The 12763-nt window shown below is 44.7% G+C and overlaps 6 protein-coding genes across 6 annotated transcripts; 3 read left to right on the top strand and 3 right to left on the bottom strand.

Moving 5' to 3' along the window:
* Positions 1-50: 50 nt before the first annotated feature.
* V865_000927 (uncharacterized protein) lies at positions 51-625 on the bottom strand (the record flags this gene model as incomplete). The annotated part of the gene is made up of 4 exons (XM_066224755.1): positions 51-141; positions 207-305; positions 408-518; positions 579-625. 4 exons carry the CDS (start codon positions 623-625, stop codon positions 51-53), a joined length of 348 nt encoding a protein of 115 aa, XP_066080852.1.
* Positions 626-938: 313 nt separating this feature from the next.
* On the top strand, positions 939-2326 carry V865_000926 (aspartate-semialdehyde dehydrogenase; the record flags this gene model as incomplete). Its single annotated transcript, XM_066224754.1, has 3 exons — positions 939-1006; positions 1193-1422; positions 1512-2326. The coding sequence occupies 3 exons, from the start codon at positions 939-941 to the stop codon at positions 2324-2326; spliced, it is 1113 nt and encodes a 370-aa protein (XP_066080851.1).
* A 336-nt stretch (positions 2327-2662) lies between these two features.
* Positions 2663-3730, bottom strand: V865_000925 (uncharacterized protein; the record flags this gene model as incomplete). The annotated part of the gene is made up of 4 exons (XM_066224753.1): positions 2663-2722; positions 2792-2931; positions 3001-3496; positions 3635-3730. The coding sequence occupies 4 exons, from the start codon at positions 3728-3730 to the stop codon at positions 2663-2665; spliced, it is 792 nt and encodes a 263-aa protein (XP_066080850.1).
* Positions 3731-4198: 468 nt separating this feature from the next.
* V865_000924 (uncharacterized protein) lies at positions 4199-6651 on the top strand (the record flags this gene model as incomplete). The annotated part of the gene is made up of 7 exons (XM_066224752.1): positions 4199-4744; positions 4905-5130; positions 5206-5779; positions 5838-5863; positions 5924-6287; positions 6364-6514; positions 6586-6651. The coding sequence occupies 7 exons, from the start codon at positions 4199-4201 to the stop codon at positions 6649-6651; spliced, it is 1953 nt and encodes a 650-aa protein (XP_066080849.1).
* Positions 6652-6871: 220 nt separating this feature from the next.
* V865_000923 (uncharacterized protein) lies at positions 6872-8021 on the bottom strand (the record flags this gene model as incomplete). The annotated part of the gene is made up of 2 exons (XM_066224751.1): positions 6872-7907; positions 7978-8021. The coding sequence occupies 2 exons, from the start codon at positions 8019-8021 to the stop codon at positions 6872-6874; spliced, it is 1080 nt and encodes a 359-aa protein (XP_066080848.1).
* An 851-nt stretch (positions 8022-8872) lies between these two features.
* On the top strand, positions 8873-12523 carry V865_000922 (uncharacterized protein; the record flags this gene model as incomplete). Its single annotated transcript, XM_066224750.1, has 14 exons — positions 8873-8983; positions 9079-9178; positions 9266-9633; positions 9688-9787; positions 9843-9924; positions 9983-10046; positions 10102-10448; positions 10506-10704; positions 10768-11036; positions 11108-11200; positions 11254-11594; positions 11661-12076; positions 12146-12319; positions 12428-12523. The coding sequence occupies 14 exons, from the start codon at positions 8873-8875 to the stop codon at positions 12521-12523; spliced, it is 2760 nt and encodes a 919-aa protein (XP_066080847.1).
* Positions 12524-12763: the final 240 nt, after the last annotated feature.

The following is a 12763-nucleotide window of genomic DNA, read 5'->3' as shown; positions in this document are numbered from 1 at the left end:
ATGCATCTTCCCATTCAATTCACCCCTCCGTTCGCCCACTTAACATTACTTTATGGTGATGGGGTAGGTACGTCCGTCTGACCTTGAGGAGCAAGCATCATCTTAGGCATGATGTTGGCTAACACACCTGCAAAGCCCATTCTACACATACACAGAAAACATGGGATTAGTGCGTGTTCGTAGTGCAATGTATTGTGTTGACTTACCCTAAGGTCAATAAAGGTGAAGTTGAATCTTTACTTTGTCGTAATGGTTGAGAGTTGACTAGACTTATAACGGCGAGGATGAATGCTCCCCAGACGATACTATGTCATCGTAACGAATGGATCAGCATAGTAGCAATGAAAGATATTACTGGGTTCATCTCTTCCCGTTACTTTCACAGTTTTGGAGATGTATGCACTCACATAGGTTGCTTCACAAACATACCCGCACCAGCAGCTGTCATGGCTGTCTGACCATATGGATCTTTATATTCTGACCATTCCGGAGTAAGCGGAAGATGATATGGGAATACCCTAGTTATGATCATCAGCTCGTCAGCGAAAGACCTCACAGAGATGAGGGTGGTCACTCACTTATCGGATCTGGGATCTGATTTGTCGTACACTGGAGCTGATACCATCTTGTTCTTGTTCACTTGTTTTGTTTGATTTGAGGTCAGATTGAGATATAGGTTGCTTGTACGATAACATATCACCTCATCCCATCTCATGTGTTCTTAGAGCTGCTGCTGCTTCACCGTTTCGGGCAAATCGTCCGGATCTCTTGGCCACGTGGCATTGCCCTGAGAAACGGCTCTTACTCGAATCCAACTTTTTTTTCCATCCAGCTCCGTGACTCGATATTCTAACTGGTATATCATTCATAACACCATTCCATTTGATAGCAGTTTTCATCATCAACAGACATACTAGAGAATCATATACTGAGACAAGATGTCATCAGGCGAAAGGAAACAAATCAAAGTTGGTATCTTGGGTGCTACCGGTACCGTAGGTCAGCGGTGAGTGATTTGTCTCTCCGTCACTTGCGATTCGCCTCTATCCTCGGTGATTCGTACAAGACATTTTCCACATAACGCAGTTGGGAGGGCAGATAGATGATCAAGGTGCAGCAATCAAAGACGGAACCGCAATACAAAGGTTCACCGAGAAATGCATACTGATTGATGTCATTCATCTCAAATCAGATTCATTCAACTCCTTTCCACCCACCCATACTTCGTCATCCACGCTCTCGGAGCTTCCTCCCGATCAGCAGGACAAAGATATGGCAAAGTCACCAAATGGAAGCTGAACACCCCCATTCCCAAAGAAATCGGTAACATGGTCGTACAGGAATGTAAACCCGATGCTGAGGGATTCAAGGAGTGTGGAGTGGTCTTCAGTGGGCTGGATGCGGATGTAGCTGGAGAGATCGGTAAGTCAAGCCTGTCATGATTAAATAACATTCACAATGTAATTAACAGCTTACGATATTTGTAATTCACTCTCCACTCATGTCTACAGAGGAAGCATTCCGTTCAGCCAACCTTATCGTCTTCTCCAACGCCAAGAACTACCGACGAGATCCCCTCTGTCCCCTTATAGTTCCCCTCGTCAACCCTTCTCATCTGTCCATCATCCCCCACCAGAAGAAAACTCTAGGTTTAGAAAAAGGATACATAGTCACCAATGCCAACTGTTCTACTACCGGATTGGTCGTTCCCTTAGCAGCTTTAGAGAAGGCTTTTGGACCATTGGAAACAGTCATGGTCACTACCCTCCAGGCAATTTCCGGTGCAGGTTATCCCGGTGTATCATCTCTGGACATATTGGATAATGTCGTTCCCCACATAGGAGGGGAGGAAGAAAAAATCGAATGGGAGACAAACAAGATCTTGGGTGGACTCAATTCAGATAATACACAATTTGATTTACATTCTAACGAATCGGTAAAAGCTATAAATGTTTCGGCTACTACTACCAGAGTACCAGTTATAGATGGACATACAGGTGTTGTATCTGTGAAATTCAGCAAATCCCCCGCGCCATCGATGGAAGAGATTGATAGAGCATTTAGGGAATTCAGATGTGAAGCTCAAGAGCTCAACGTTCCCTCAGCACCACCTCAGGCTATCGTCGTGCACGATGCACCTGACCGACCTCAACCTCGATTAGATCGAGATTTGCATAATGGTGCGTGTGTAAGCGTAGGAAGAGTTAGACCTTGTCCTGTGTTGGATGTGAAATTCGTTTGTTTGATAGATAATGTTAGGTTGGGAGCGGCTACTAGTAGTATCATGAATGCTGAGATTGCCGTGGAGAAGGGTTTGATTGTTTAGAGATCTTTCGTTGGACCATAGATAGTCATGGACAAAACAACTATGCATTTGCTTGCTGAATGGAATATGCAGTAGTGCTTTGACTATACTCCAGTGCTTAAGTGAGATTTTTATTGTGGCCATTCCGAAAGGAAGGAGTATAGGAACCCCTTCGAGCTACCAGAGGAACAGCAAAGATACGGCATCGAGGTCCAGGATACAATCTGACGTTTGGGCAGTATGATCATATTCATAGATTCTACATTTTATGTATCCTATATTACAATCCAATCTAAAATTACAATTCAGTCATGCATAACATGTAGTCAACCTCGTCTTGTGCTGAAAACGAATGATCTACTTCAGACTTGTCTGAGCACCTCTCAAACTAAGATAAGCCTGATCACCACCAGGTCCCTATATTTTCCATCATATCTTCAGCTTATACTCCTGGTCATCGGCTAAAATGGTCCTGTTGTTACTTACCAGTCCTCTCACCACATGCCATACGTCCAATCCCTTGTATCTCAATTTCGTCCTCGGATCGGTATAATTGGCATGTAATCCCGTTATATCGCAGTATTTCTTGGGAGGTAACAAAGAAGGTGGTGCAGTGGGTGTATGATCTACCATAACCAAGCCAAACAAAAAGTTATAAGCTATACTTACGATGACAAGATGAGAAGATAGCTTACAAGTTATAATTTCTTTTCTAGGTATAGTATTTTCCCCTCCTTCTTCTACTTTGACCACGTCATTAGTTGGTGTATCCACCTCCATTTCTTCCTCATCATCATCATTCAAAGGTGTACTAGTCCCACTATCCATCTGACTATCTATACCTAACCCCAAAGCCGATCCACTCTCACTCTGTTGAGTTGACAGCTCTCTTTTCAATCTACCTTTCAACAAATTCGCTATATTGCCTTTTTTACCTCCTACTGCACCTGTAGATTTCTTCTTTTTCGTTATATCTATTACTTCTCCTCTGGCCTTCGCGGCCGTGTGAACAGCTGACAGGAACCCGTCTCCTCCACTTAATCTCTCTCGCTCCAAGATGAGGATCTGCTTGGCGTTCTTACGTACGATCGATGTTGACGTTGTGGCTGTGCGAGAGGGTAGTCTGGAGGTGAATGTGGGGGATTTGAAGGGACGGGGAGAATCGGCGTAGGAGAGACGGTCGGCTAGGGTCTATAATTGGTAGGATTGCAAGTATCAGCATTGGATAATGCATGGATACATATGTGGAGATAGAAATATGTGGGGATAGAGAGATATGATGTTTCATCGTGCATAGAATCAATGTGAGATAACTCTCGTATCACTCACCGGGACGTAGGGCCCTTCGTCACCTGGTGCAGGTGTAGAGGTATTGGATTTTCGTGGTCCAGGTCGACCTGGGAACTTGGGTGCCCTATTATGCATATATAATTATCAGCTTGATCATTGTACACTGAGCTTAGAGCTTGACAAACCACATACATGTTCTTAGGATATTAGATGTCTCGAAGAGAGGTGATAGACCTGGACGATGCGAAGACAAGGGCAATTTTAAAGCGATGTGGTCGTCCCGCTATGCTCTTTCCGTTAATGTAATGAGAATGGTAATAGTCTGGCCCTTGAGGTCAGATCGTTTCCTCTGATATTGGTAAGCTGATGAGGGGTGTGCGGATTGACTGATCACAAAGAGCAAGCGACTGCTGCTGAAAGACATCGAGATGGTGTTCATTCCCATCAACAGTCAGGAAAACGGAGATGAACTCAATCTCCGTCATCTGGTTCACTCTACTCTACTCTCCGTTCATCTCCAGCTAATCTGACTCTTCCTTCTTCTGCTACTCTTCAGATGATCATCACGCTGCAACCGAAGCCACGCAAGGGTACTACCACAATATGTCGCTATACGGAGGAATCAAGTTCGCCTCCGGCTCAGCTTCAGCCTCAGCTCCAGCTTCTTCGGAAGAAGGGAAACCCTCCACCTCTCAACCCTCTTCATCGACTAATCCCACTCCTACTCAACCTACCTCTGCAGCACCTCAGAAGACTGGAGAATGGTCAGCAGCACTCAAGTTCGCTCCTAGATTGAACAAGCCTAAACCACCTACCACCCGTCCGGTGGTATTCTCAAACACGACATCGACAATCGCTTCAAGCTCTAGTAACAGTAATGGTAATTCGCCTGTACCTGGTGTAGTCGATGCTCAGACACAGACGAAGATCGATATTATACGGTCTGCTGAATCTGTTATCACCACTACTATTGGCGTAGGCGTTGGAATATCGACGGGAGGACAAAAAGTAGAAGATGAAGTTCAATTTGGACCTGATGGATTACCGCTTGCCAAGGCTCCTGCTATGACGCTTGCACCGAAGGTAGTACCGGGAAAGGGTAAGAGGGAGAGGGAAGGCGATGATAAGAAGAGGAAGAAGAAGAAGAAGGTGAGTTTGACTTTCTAGCTTGAGCTTAGCAATACATTTCAATTGGACAACTTGATCCTCGATTGGACAAATATCGTTCAACGGATCCCTCATCAGAGTTGTCTACCTTACGCCCCGATTCGTTAAACTATACTGACTTTGTCATTGTGCTCATTCACAGAAGCGAAACAACTTTGGTCAACCTTACATCTCCACATTCGACCCTGAGGAACAGTACGATCCCAATAGACCGAACGACTTGGGCGAATATCAAGCTTACAGGAAGCGAATGAGGGAGGAGAGACGATTGAAGTTGATAGAAGAAAGAAGGAGGAAAGCGGAGGGTTTAAGTAGTGGTGAATCGAGTTATTATACGGATAGTGAGGATGAGGCTCCAAGAAGGGATGGTGAGTCAGCTTCTCTACCAATCTTCCATCTATAGTCAGGTATAAGCTGATTTGCTCGAAACTTGGTAATCAAAGCCCCTAAGATGTTCGCTCCTCCCAAGATATATAACGAAACGACTTCTACCTCGACACCAAACTATCCTCCACCTCCCTCAGCAACTTCTGGAGAAGACGCATATGCCAGAAGAGCAGCGATGGCTTCGTCAGGTGACGATGCGTATGCGAGACGAGCTGCGTTATCCCAAACACCGTCAACGGGCGATGACGCATATGCGAGAAGGGTTGCGATGTCTCAACAACCTGCAAGTGGAGACGATGGATATGCAAGGAGAGTAGCCATGTCGCAGAACCCACAACCGCCTTCTTTCACAACCTCCCAACCACCTTCATTCGCTCCTCCGGCTCAAACCGTCCCACCACCTCCGTCATCTGATATCCCAGGTTTCGCCTCATCCGCCCTTGTCCCTACGTCTACCGCCGCTCCTGCTGCTTCCGACGTAGAGAAAGAAGATTTCGCCAAAATGCTTGAAGATAGGAAGAAAGCTGCTGAAGCTATTGCAGCGAAGTTTAAGGCATTTGGAGGAGGTGCGGCTGCTGGGCCGTCTGTATCGACTCCACCTGTACCTGTACCAGCGCCTGCTGAAGACAGGTGAGCTGAGATGTTTATCGCAGGGAAGGAATCACAGCTGATATTACATTTCCTATAGCGGCAGCGGTACATTCGCAGAAAAGAGTGAGCTGACATTCCGTATAGTCCACGTAGCTGGACAGCTGATCTCATTTGATACCTTAGTGATGCGTAAATGGGGACATCAGGAAGGTTCCACCTTGGGTATCCGGAACGAAGGTCTGATCCACGCTCTATCAGCCGAACACGTCATCAATCAACCTCAACCTAAACCCGGTGAAACATTATCCAAGCGACAGATAGCCAAGCAGAAAACAGCCATGGCGAATCTAAAGAACAAAAAATGGGTACAGGCTCCCAACTCACGTGGTAAGATAGTAAATGCCAATGAGGACTCACGAGCGATGGAGGCAAGGGAAAAGAAGGGTGAGGAAAGTAGGATTATATGCTTGGTCGGTGTGGTAGGTTCCGAAGAGGAGATCGATGAGGATCTGGCGGATGAGATTGGAGAGGAATGTAGTAAATATGGGTAAGTAAAGTTGAATTCAGCTGGGACATTGGTTTGTTGCCATGATGTAGAAGTTGCTGATTGCTTTGTTGGGTAGGATCGTGGAAAGAGTCGTATTGCACATGGTTGAACCTCCTCCTCCTGAACCTTCGGATTGTCTTAGGATATTTGTGGTGTTTTCAGGTATGGCTGGTGCGTGGAGAGCTACTAAGGAATTGGATGGGAGGTTCTTTGGTGGTAGGAAGATTGTAAGTCAGCTGAATACAATTTCTGATGATAGCCTCGGAGCTGACGTATGTCTATGTGGATGCCTGAACAGAGAGTCACGTATTTCGATGAAGGGAGGTTTGATCGAGGTGATAGGGATGGAGAAATTTTAGGGTAGATACCAGTCATATGGAAAGGACCCAGAGTGTGACACTTGAAGCCGAGAGAGCGTATCCCTGACATCATACACTGCATGTATGAAATATCATTAATTTTGAATTATCACGAGTAGACTTTGTAACTACTGCAATCAAATATCATTCAATCGTTGGTTTATACTTCCTCTTTTGTGACTGAGTCTCACTCGACTTAATCTTTGATTTGTATGTCAGTCCTTCTCATATCAATTTCCTCCTCTCATCACTATCCCCAGTCAGCTTCCTAACAGCAATAGGTGTATTACTGAATAACCAACTAGCCTGATATGGTCCTAATCTAATTATATTCTGAGACCAATTTTGATCGCTGTCACTAGACACAGCAGTTTCTTCGACGGTCTTCTTTGAAGAAGAGACAGACGTCGAGGATAAGGTATCTACCTCACTATCGAGGTGATAATGATGGGTCATCTTGATTGGTCTAGGTGTACTTAGACTCTCCCTCCGTTGAGATACAGCCGGTGAAATTAGGATCTCACCATCATACCCTGTTTCGGAGGTACAGATTGAAGATGGTGCGGTGAGATTGGATGATAATGAACTGGAATGAAGTACGAATGGGTTCTTGGTCATAGAGGAATTTAACCTGGAAGAAGGGGTAGGGGAGGAGAATCGGGTAAGTTCGATGTTGATTTTCTTGATTAGAGCTTGAATCATTAGATGACGCATCTCCATCTCTCCATTATCTTCATCCTTTTGATTTGAAATATGGTCATTGTCAAATATTGATTTATCTGTTGATGATATCTTAAGTGACTCCAATAGATCGATCAACCTCCTGCAGGTAATCTTGAACAGCTCAATCAATTCTTCTTGATCGTGTTTATTGTACTCCCGATGAGTAAAACTCAGGTGATGTAGCCTATTACTGTATCTCTGTAAATCTGAAATAGGTTCAGCCAGTTCTTTCAAGATATCTTCAGCTTTTAACAGAGGTGGTGTTTCGGGAGGTTCGAGAGTTATATCTGAAACTTTGGAATTTCGTCGATCACCGGGGTGATCGCCCGGTAAAGGCTTTTCGTCAATAGGTGTATATCTACCTCTACGTCTCAAGGACCGAGACCTTGATGGAAATAAGGAGACTAGACGAGAGAAACGATGAGGTGAAGGTTGAGGGCTGGGTGGGAGATCGAAATCTGGCGAGACAGAGGAAGGACGAGAGAGGAGGAGTCGAGTGACATGGGTGATTTCGTTGGATAGGTTCTCGAGATCGAACCTATGCAAGAGATGTATCAAGTCAGGATATCATGGAAGGTCAGGTTTGATAGATAGAAGGAGGGACGTACCGAAGCTGGGAGATGCCAATGGATTGAATATTTTGCTTATACATTTTTAATGCTATCCGATGATTGCTCTAGGCTGTATCATTCAGGATGTAATCTTTGTCTTGGCGTAATAGCTCTATTCTTGATTGGTTTTTACCAGCGTCAGGCTGTTCAGTCGGCCTTCCTTCTTTCTACTTGTTTTACTTGTCGATGTAGGCTTTTTGGTGACCTCCCAAGAAGAGTCTTACTATTAGCTCGTGATATTACTATTTTCGTCTGATTTGGGCTTGATTTCGTATTCGTTGCTCGAGCTCTCTATATGTCTTATAATTACGACGTGAATTCTGGGATTTCGTTTGCTTATATGGTGGACTTTTGTCTTTCACCTTTTCGAAAAGATACTCACTCTTGCTCTCACCCACTCCGTATATATATATGTGAGTGTCAGATTTCGGGTTCATGATAATGGATGATATCATATGAACTTTCACAAAAAATCAAACGCGTTAACCTATCTCAAAGGAAACTTCAAACTCTTACTGCCATTTGACATAAATCCTTTCATCAGTATCACTCAAACTTCACAGTGTTCAAATGCTTCAAGGACAACCTCCTTTCATCTTGCATCTCGACACATCGAAACTCACTTTCTGCTGCATGTCACTAACACTGTTTCTAGCTAGCTTTACTTCACCATTGCTAAGAGTCTGCGGTGCCACTGTTGTTTTGCCACTCAACTAACTTGTAAACAACGGAATCGAATATTACCACGCGTTAAGCTCGTTCACCATCAACATATCTATCTGTACGCGTTCAAGGTGGAAAGCAATATCAATAGATCCGTTATCGTCATCGGCTATCATCACATTTCCAGCAGCAGGCATCCCAGCAGAGAGATATCAAGCGAGACAGAGAGATGTCTTCAAGAGTCCCATCTGGATCTGGGTCGACTGTACCGTTCACGCCGAAACCGAGGAAACGAACGAGCTCGAGTAGGTTTAGTCTTAATGATAGGGAGTTGAATCAGGTATGTTGTATCGCTATGTACTCTTTGAGTACACCTCAGCTGCTAGTGGCAACCGTGAAGTATGACTTCGAAGCTGATGTTTTAATGATGCGCAGTTCGTGGGTACGCTAGCTTCTGTTCGACGAGTAAAGCCAAATGCGATTCTGGAAGAGCTGGAGCAGAGTGGGGAAGGAAGTGGATTATTAGCTCGAGCAGGTGAGTGATCAGATAATCTCGTAACCTCATCCCTGAACTTGAATGAAGATCAAACGAGTTTACTTGCTCACCTGGTCACCTCTGCAGACGGACCTTCATCTCGAGAAAGACCATCATCATCAGCTGCTCAAAAACCCTCCTCAACTCGAACATCAGATCGTATACCCTCATCTTCCTCATCGTCTCAACCCCCTCGACCATCTTCATCCTCATCAAGACATCGTGATGTATCTCGACCGTCATCCTCACGGACGATCCTTGCACCTTTACCACCCTCAGCGAGACCAACACCAGAACAAGACAGTAGGAAGAAGAATGGTAAATTACCAGAGAGAGTAGCTGAATTATCACTTGCGGATGGCCTTAACGGCGAAGAAGAAGGTAGAGTACTGGAAGATGTACCGATAGAAATTCAGGAGGCCTGGATATGCGAAGATCTACTGTTCGTCTTACAGGTAAGCAAAGTCTACGTTAATGAGGCAACATTCTGCTAATCAATAACATCATAGGGTGTGGAAGGATCTCTGATACGGTATGATGATGATTACGATCCGTTAGATGAAGAGCAGGCTTCGAAAGGTGCTAGGTGGAAAGTGGATCCTTCACTCGGTCAGTCAACTCGTTGCTATTACTCTGGTATACGGAACTGATACACTTCGTACAGATCGATCATTGCTATCACTCGTGGAAAGGCTGTTACCCCTAGCAACGTACTTCACAGCAGTAGAAGCCTCCATGGAATCTCGGTAAGCTGGTCTCTGACATAATCCCATCCCAAAAAAGGCTTATGAGCCCTTTATACAGTAATTCACCGGAATATGGAATGGTTACTCATGCACTGAGTAGTGGAATAAGGGCGATGTTGAAGGTGAGCTAGCTGTGAACCGAAGAGACTCGTGCGATAGCTGACCAGAATCCAATAGGATTACCGTGTCCTTACCGCTCAACTAGAATCACTGTTCTTATCTTCACCTACATTCACCTTACAAACCCTTTATTTCCATCTGCATCCCACCTTACATACCATGTCACTCCTTGCCGGTCTGTGTTTATCGTTAGAAAGTGAGGAATCGGGACAAGACATATCGGACGCGTCGGATGACGACGATGGACTGGGCGGTATGGCCGAGGAACTCGGTCTGGGAGGAGCGGGCTTGAAGGGGTTGATGCAGAATCTGAAAGCTCAAGAAGGGTTGGTAGGTGGTGGTGGACCTGTCCTAGGTGGAGAGGTTTTAGGGATCATCTGCGAGAGAGAAGCTACGATGAGCGGGTCAGTTGGAATAAAATTCGTGGTGTGTACCCACAAGAGCTGATTCGTCACTTTCAGAGATCCCACAGCATCGACCTTACATTCGACTTTACTCCTTCATGCTTCACAACCTTATTGCAAGATGCTAGTACGCTGGATATCAACAGGTTATCTCTTGGATCCATTCGATGAATTCATGGTGAAAGAAAGTGGACATATAACGAAGGGTGTACTGGAAAGTGATTATACAGATGAATATTGGGAAAGGAGATACACAGTAAGCTTACTCATGCACTTCAGTTCTGGAGAATGGAACAAATAGCTAACAGTCCTGTATCAGCTCCGGGATGGCTCTTCTCTGACTTCTACCAAAGTCGCTTCCGGCAAAGGGACGCCATCACTAGGAGCTGGTGTACCACCGCCAAGAACAGGAACAACCCGTCTACCCGGCGGAGCATGTATACCTGGATTCTTACAGCCTTGGAAACATAAGATACTGCTTGCTGGAAAATACCTCAATGTAATAAGGGAATGTGGGATAGAGGTGAAGAAACCTAATGAAGTGGGAGAGGAAGAAGGGGATGGAATGGTGGTGATCAATGAGCCCAAGTCAGTGGTGATCATTCAGCTCTCTGAACCCCGACTACAAGAGGACTAGACATAGCTGACCATGGACATAGATTCTACAAGAGGATAGAGGATGCATACATATATGCGAACAAGACGCTTCTCAAGTTGATGGTGGAAGAACAGGAAGTGATACCTCACTTGCGGTGAGTACTTTCGTCTGGGAATAAGCGCATTCACTGATCTCATTGAGGCTTAGTTCGATGAAACACTTCTTCTTCCTTGATCAGTCAGACTTCCTCACCAACTTCCTCGATTTGGCTGGGTCTGAATTGCGTAAACCTGCCAAAGCCACTTCTCTGGTGAAACTTCAATCATTGCTTGATCTAGCTGTGCGAAATCCAGCAAGTTCCAGCTCGAACGACCCATACAAGGACGATCTCAAAGTAGTGATGCAATCTCAAGGATTATATGAGTGGTTACTCAAGATCGTCAGTAAGACCGGTGGTCTAACCGAGGATGGTGAACTGGATTTCGCCGTGGGAGATGGTCATGATGATGAAGGGGGCAGGAGGTCTGAGAAGGAGAGGACATTACTCGGTGAGTCAGCTGATATTGGTGTCTTGAAATTCAATTCAAAGCTGATGATTACAATGACATGATTAGCCATCGACGCCTTAGCATTCGACTACTCCGTCAAGTTTCCCTTATCCTTGGTCATCTCACGAAAGACCATCACGCGATATCAATTGATCTTCCGTTTCCTTCTCCACCTACACCACTTAGAATCGGCCTTATCAAACATGTGGTTAGAGCAGAAGACGCCCTCATGGAGAAATAATTGTGGTGATGAGGATATGGAAAAATGGAAATCACGAATATTCTCTTTAAGATCAAGGATGTTAAGCTTTGTCAGACAGGTTTTAGCGTTCGCCACTGGAGAAGTGCTAGAGCCGAATTGGAGAGCTTTGGAAGCGAAATTAACAAAAGTGCAAACTGTTGATCAGCTCTTGAAGGATCATGTGGATTTCTTAGATACGTGTTTGAAGCAGTGTATGTTGACTACTTCGAAATTGTTAAGTGTGAGTGCGGACTTCCCTTTCTTCGATCGAGCCGCACTGTAAGAAGCTGATTTGGTTGAGTCATAATAGATCTACGCGAAGTTGATGACAACGATATCGGTTTTCGTATCATATCAATCATCTTTGAATACAGCTTTGAACAAGTTCTTAGCCGATCCTATAAGTGAATCTGAGTCTACGAAAGCCAATTCGAGATGGACCGCTTTGAATAAATTTGAGATCAATTTCAATCATCATACCAAGGTGAGTCTTATACCTTTGTAAAGCGGCCCATCGTTCGATCAGACATGCAAAGGTCAAGAGAGAAGTGGAAGAAGGATTGCTGATTTTATCCGTTGATGACTTGTACAGCTCCACCTAGACGCTGTCACATATAATGCTGGATCAGAAAACGTAGCGCTATTAGCTTTAGTAACTAGATTACATCAGACTACACTGAGGATATGAGATATGCATCATCTATAATCTGGGGATCTGGCTGGGATGATGAATTGACCACCAGCCGATGACAATAGCATTGCTCATCTGCTTCCTGAGTGGAAATTACATCAAGGACCCTCTATTATTTTGTTATATCTTTGTGCCTGTGCTTGTGTTTGTGTTAAACGAAGGTATACATCATTACATCGTACAAGAATAGTCAACTTAGTTAAATCAGATCAAATCAAATTCAGAACCAGCTGATTT

Source organism: Kwoniella europaea, chromosome 1 (genome assembly GCF_036810445.1).
Source record: "Kwoniella europaea PYCC6329 chromosome 1, complete sequence".
In the NCBI taxonomy this organism is placed as follows: Eukaryota; Fungi; Basidiomycota; class Tremellomycetes; order Tremellales; family Cryptococcaceae; genus Kwoniella; species Kwoniella europaea.
The sequence above is the reverse complement of the archived record's forward strand: the minus strand, read 5'-3'. Positions and strand labels throughout refer to the sequence as shown.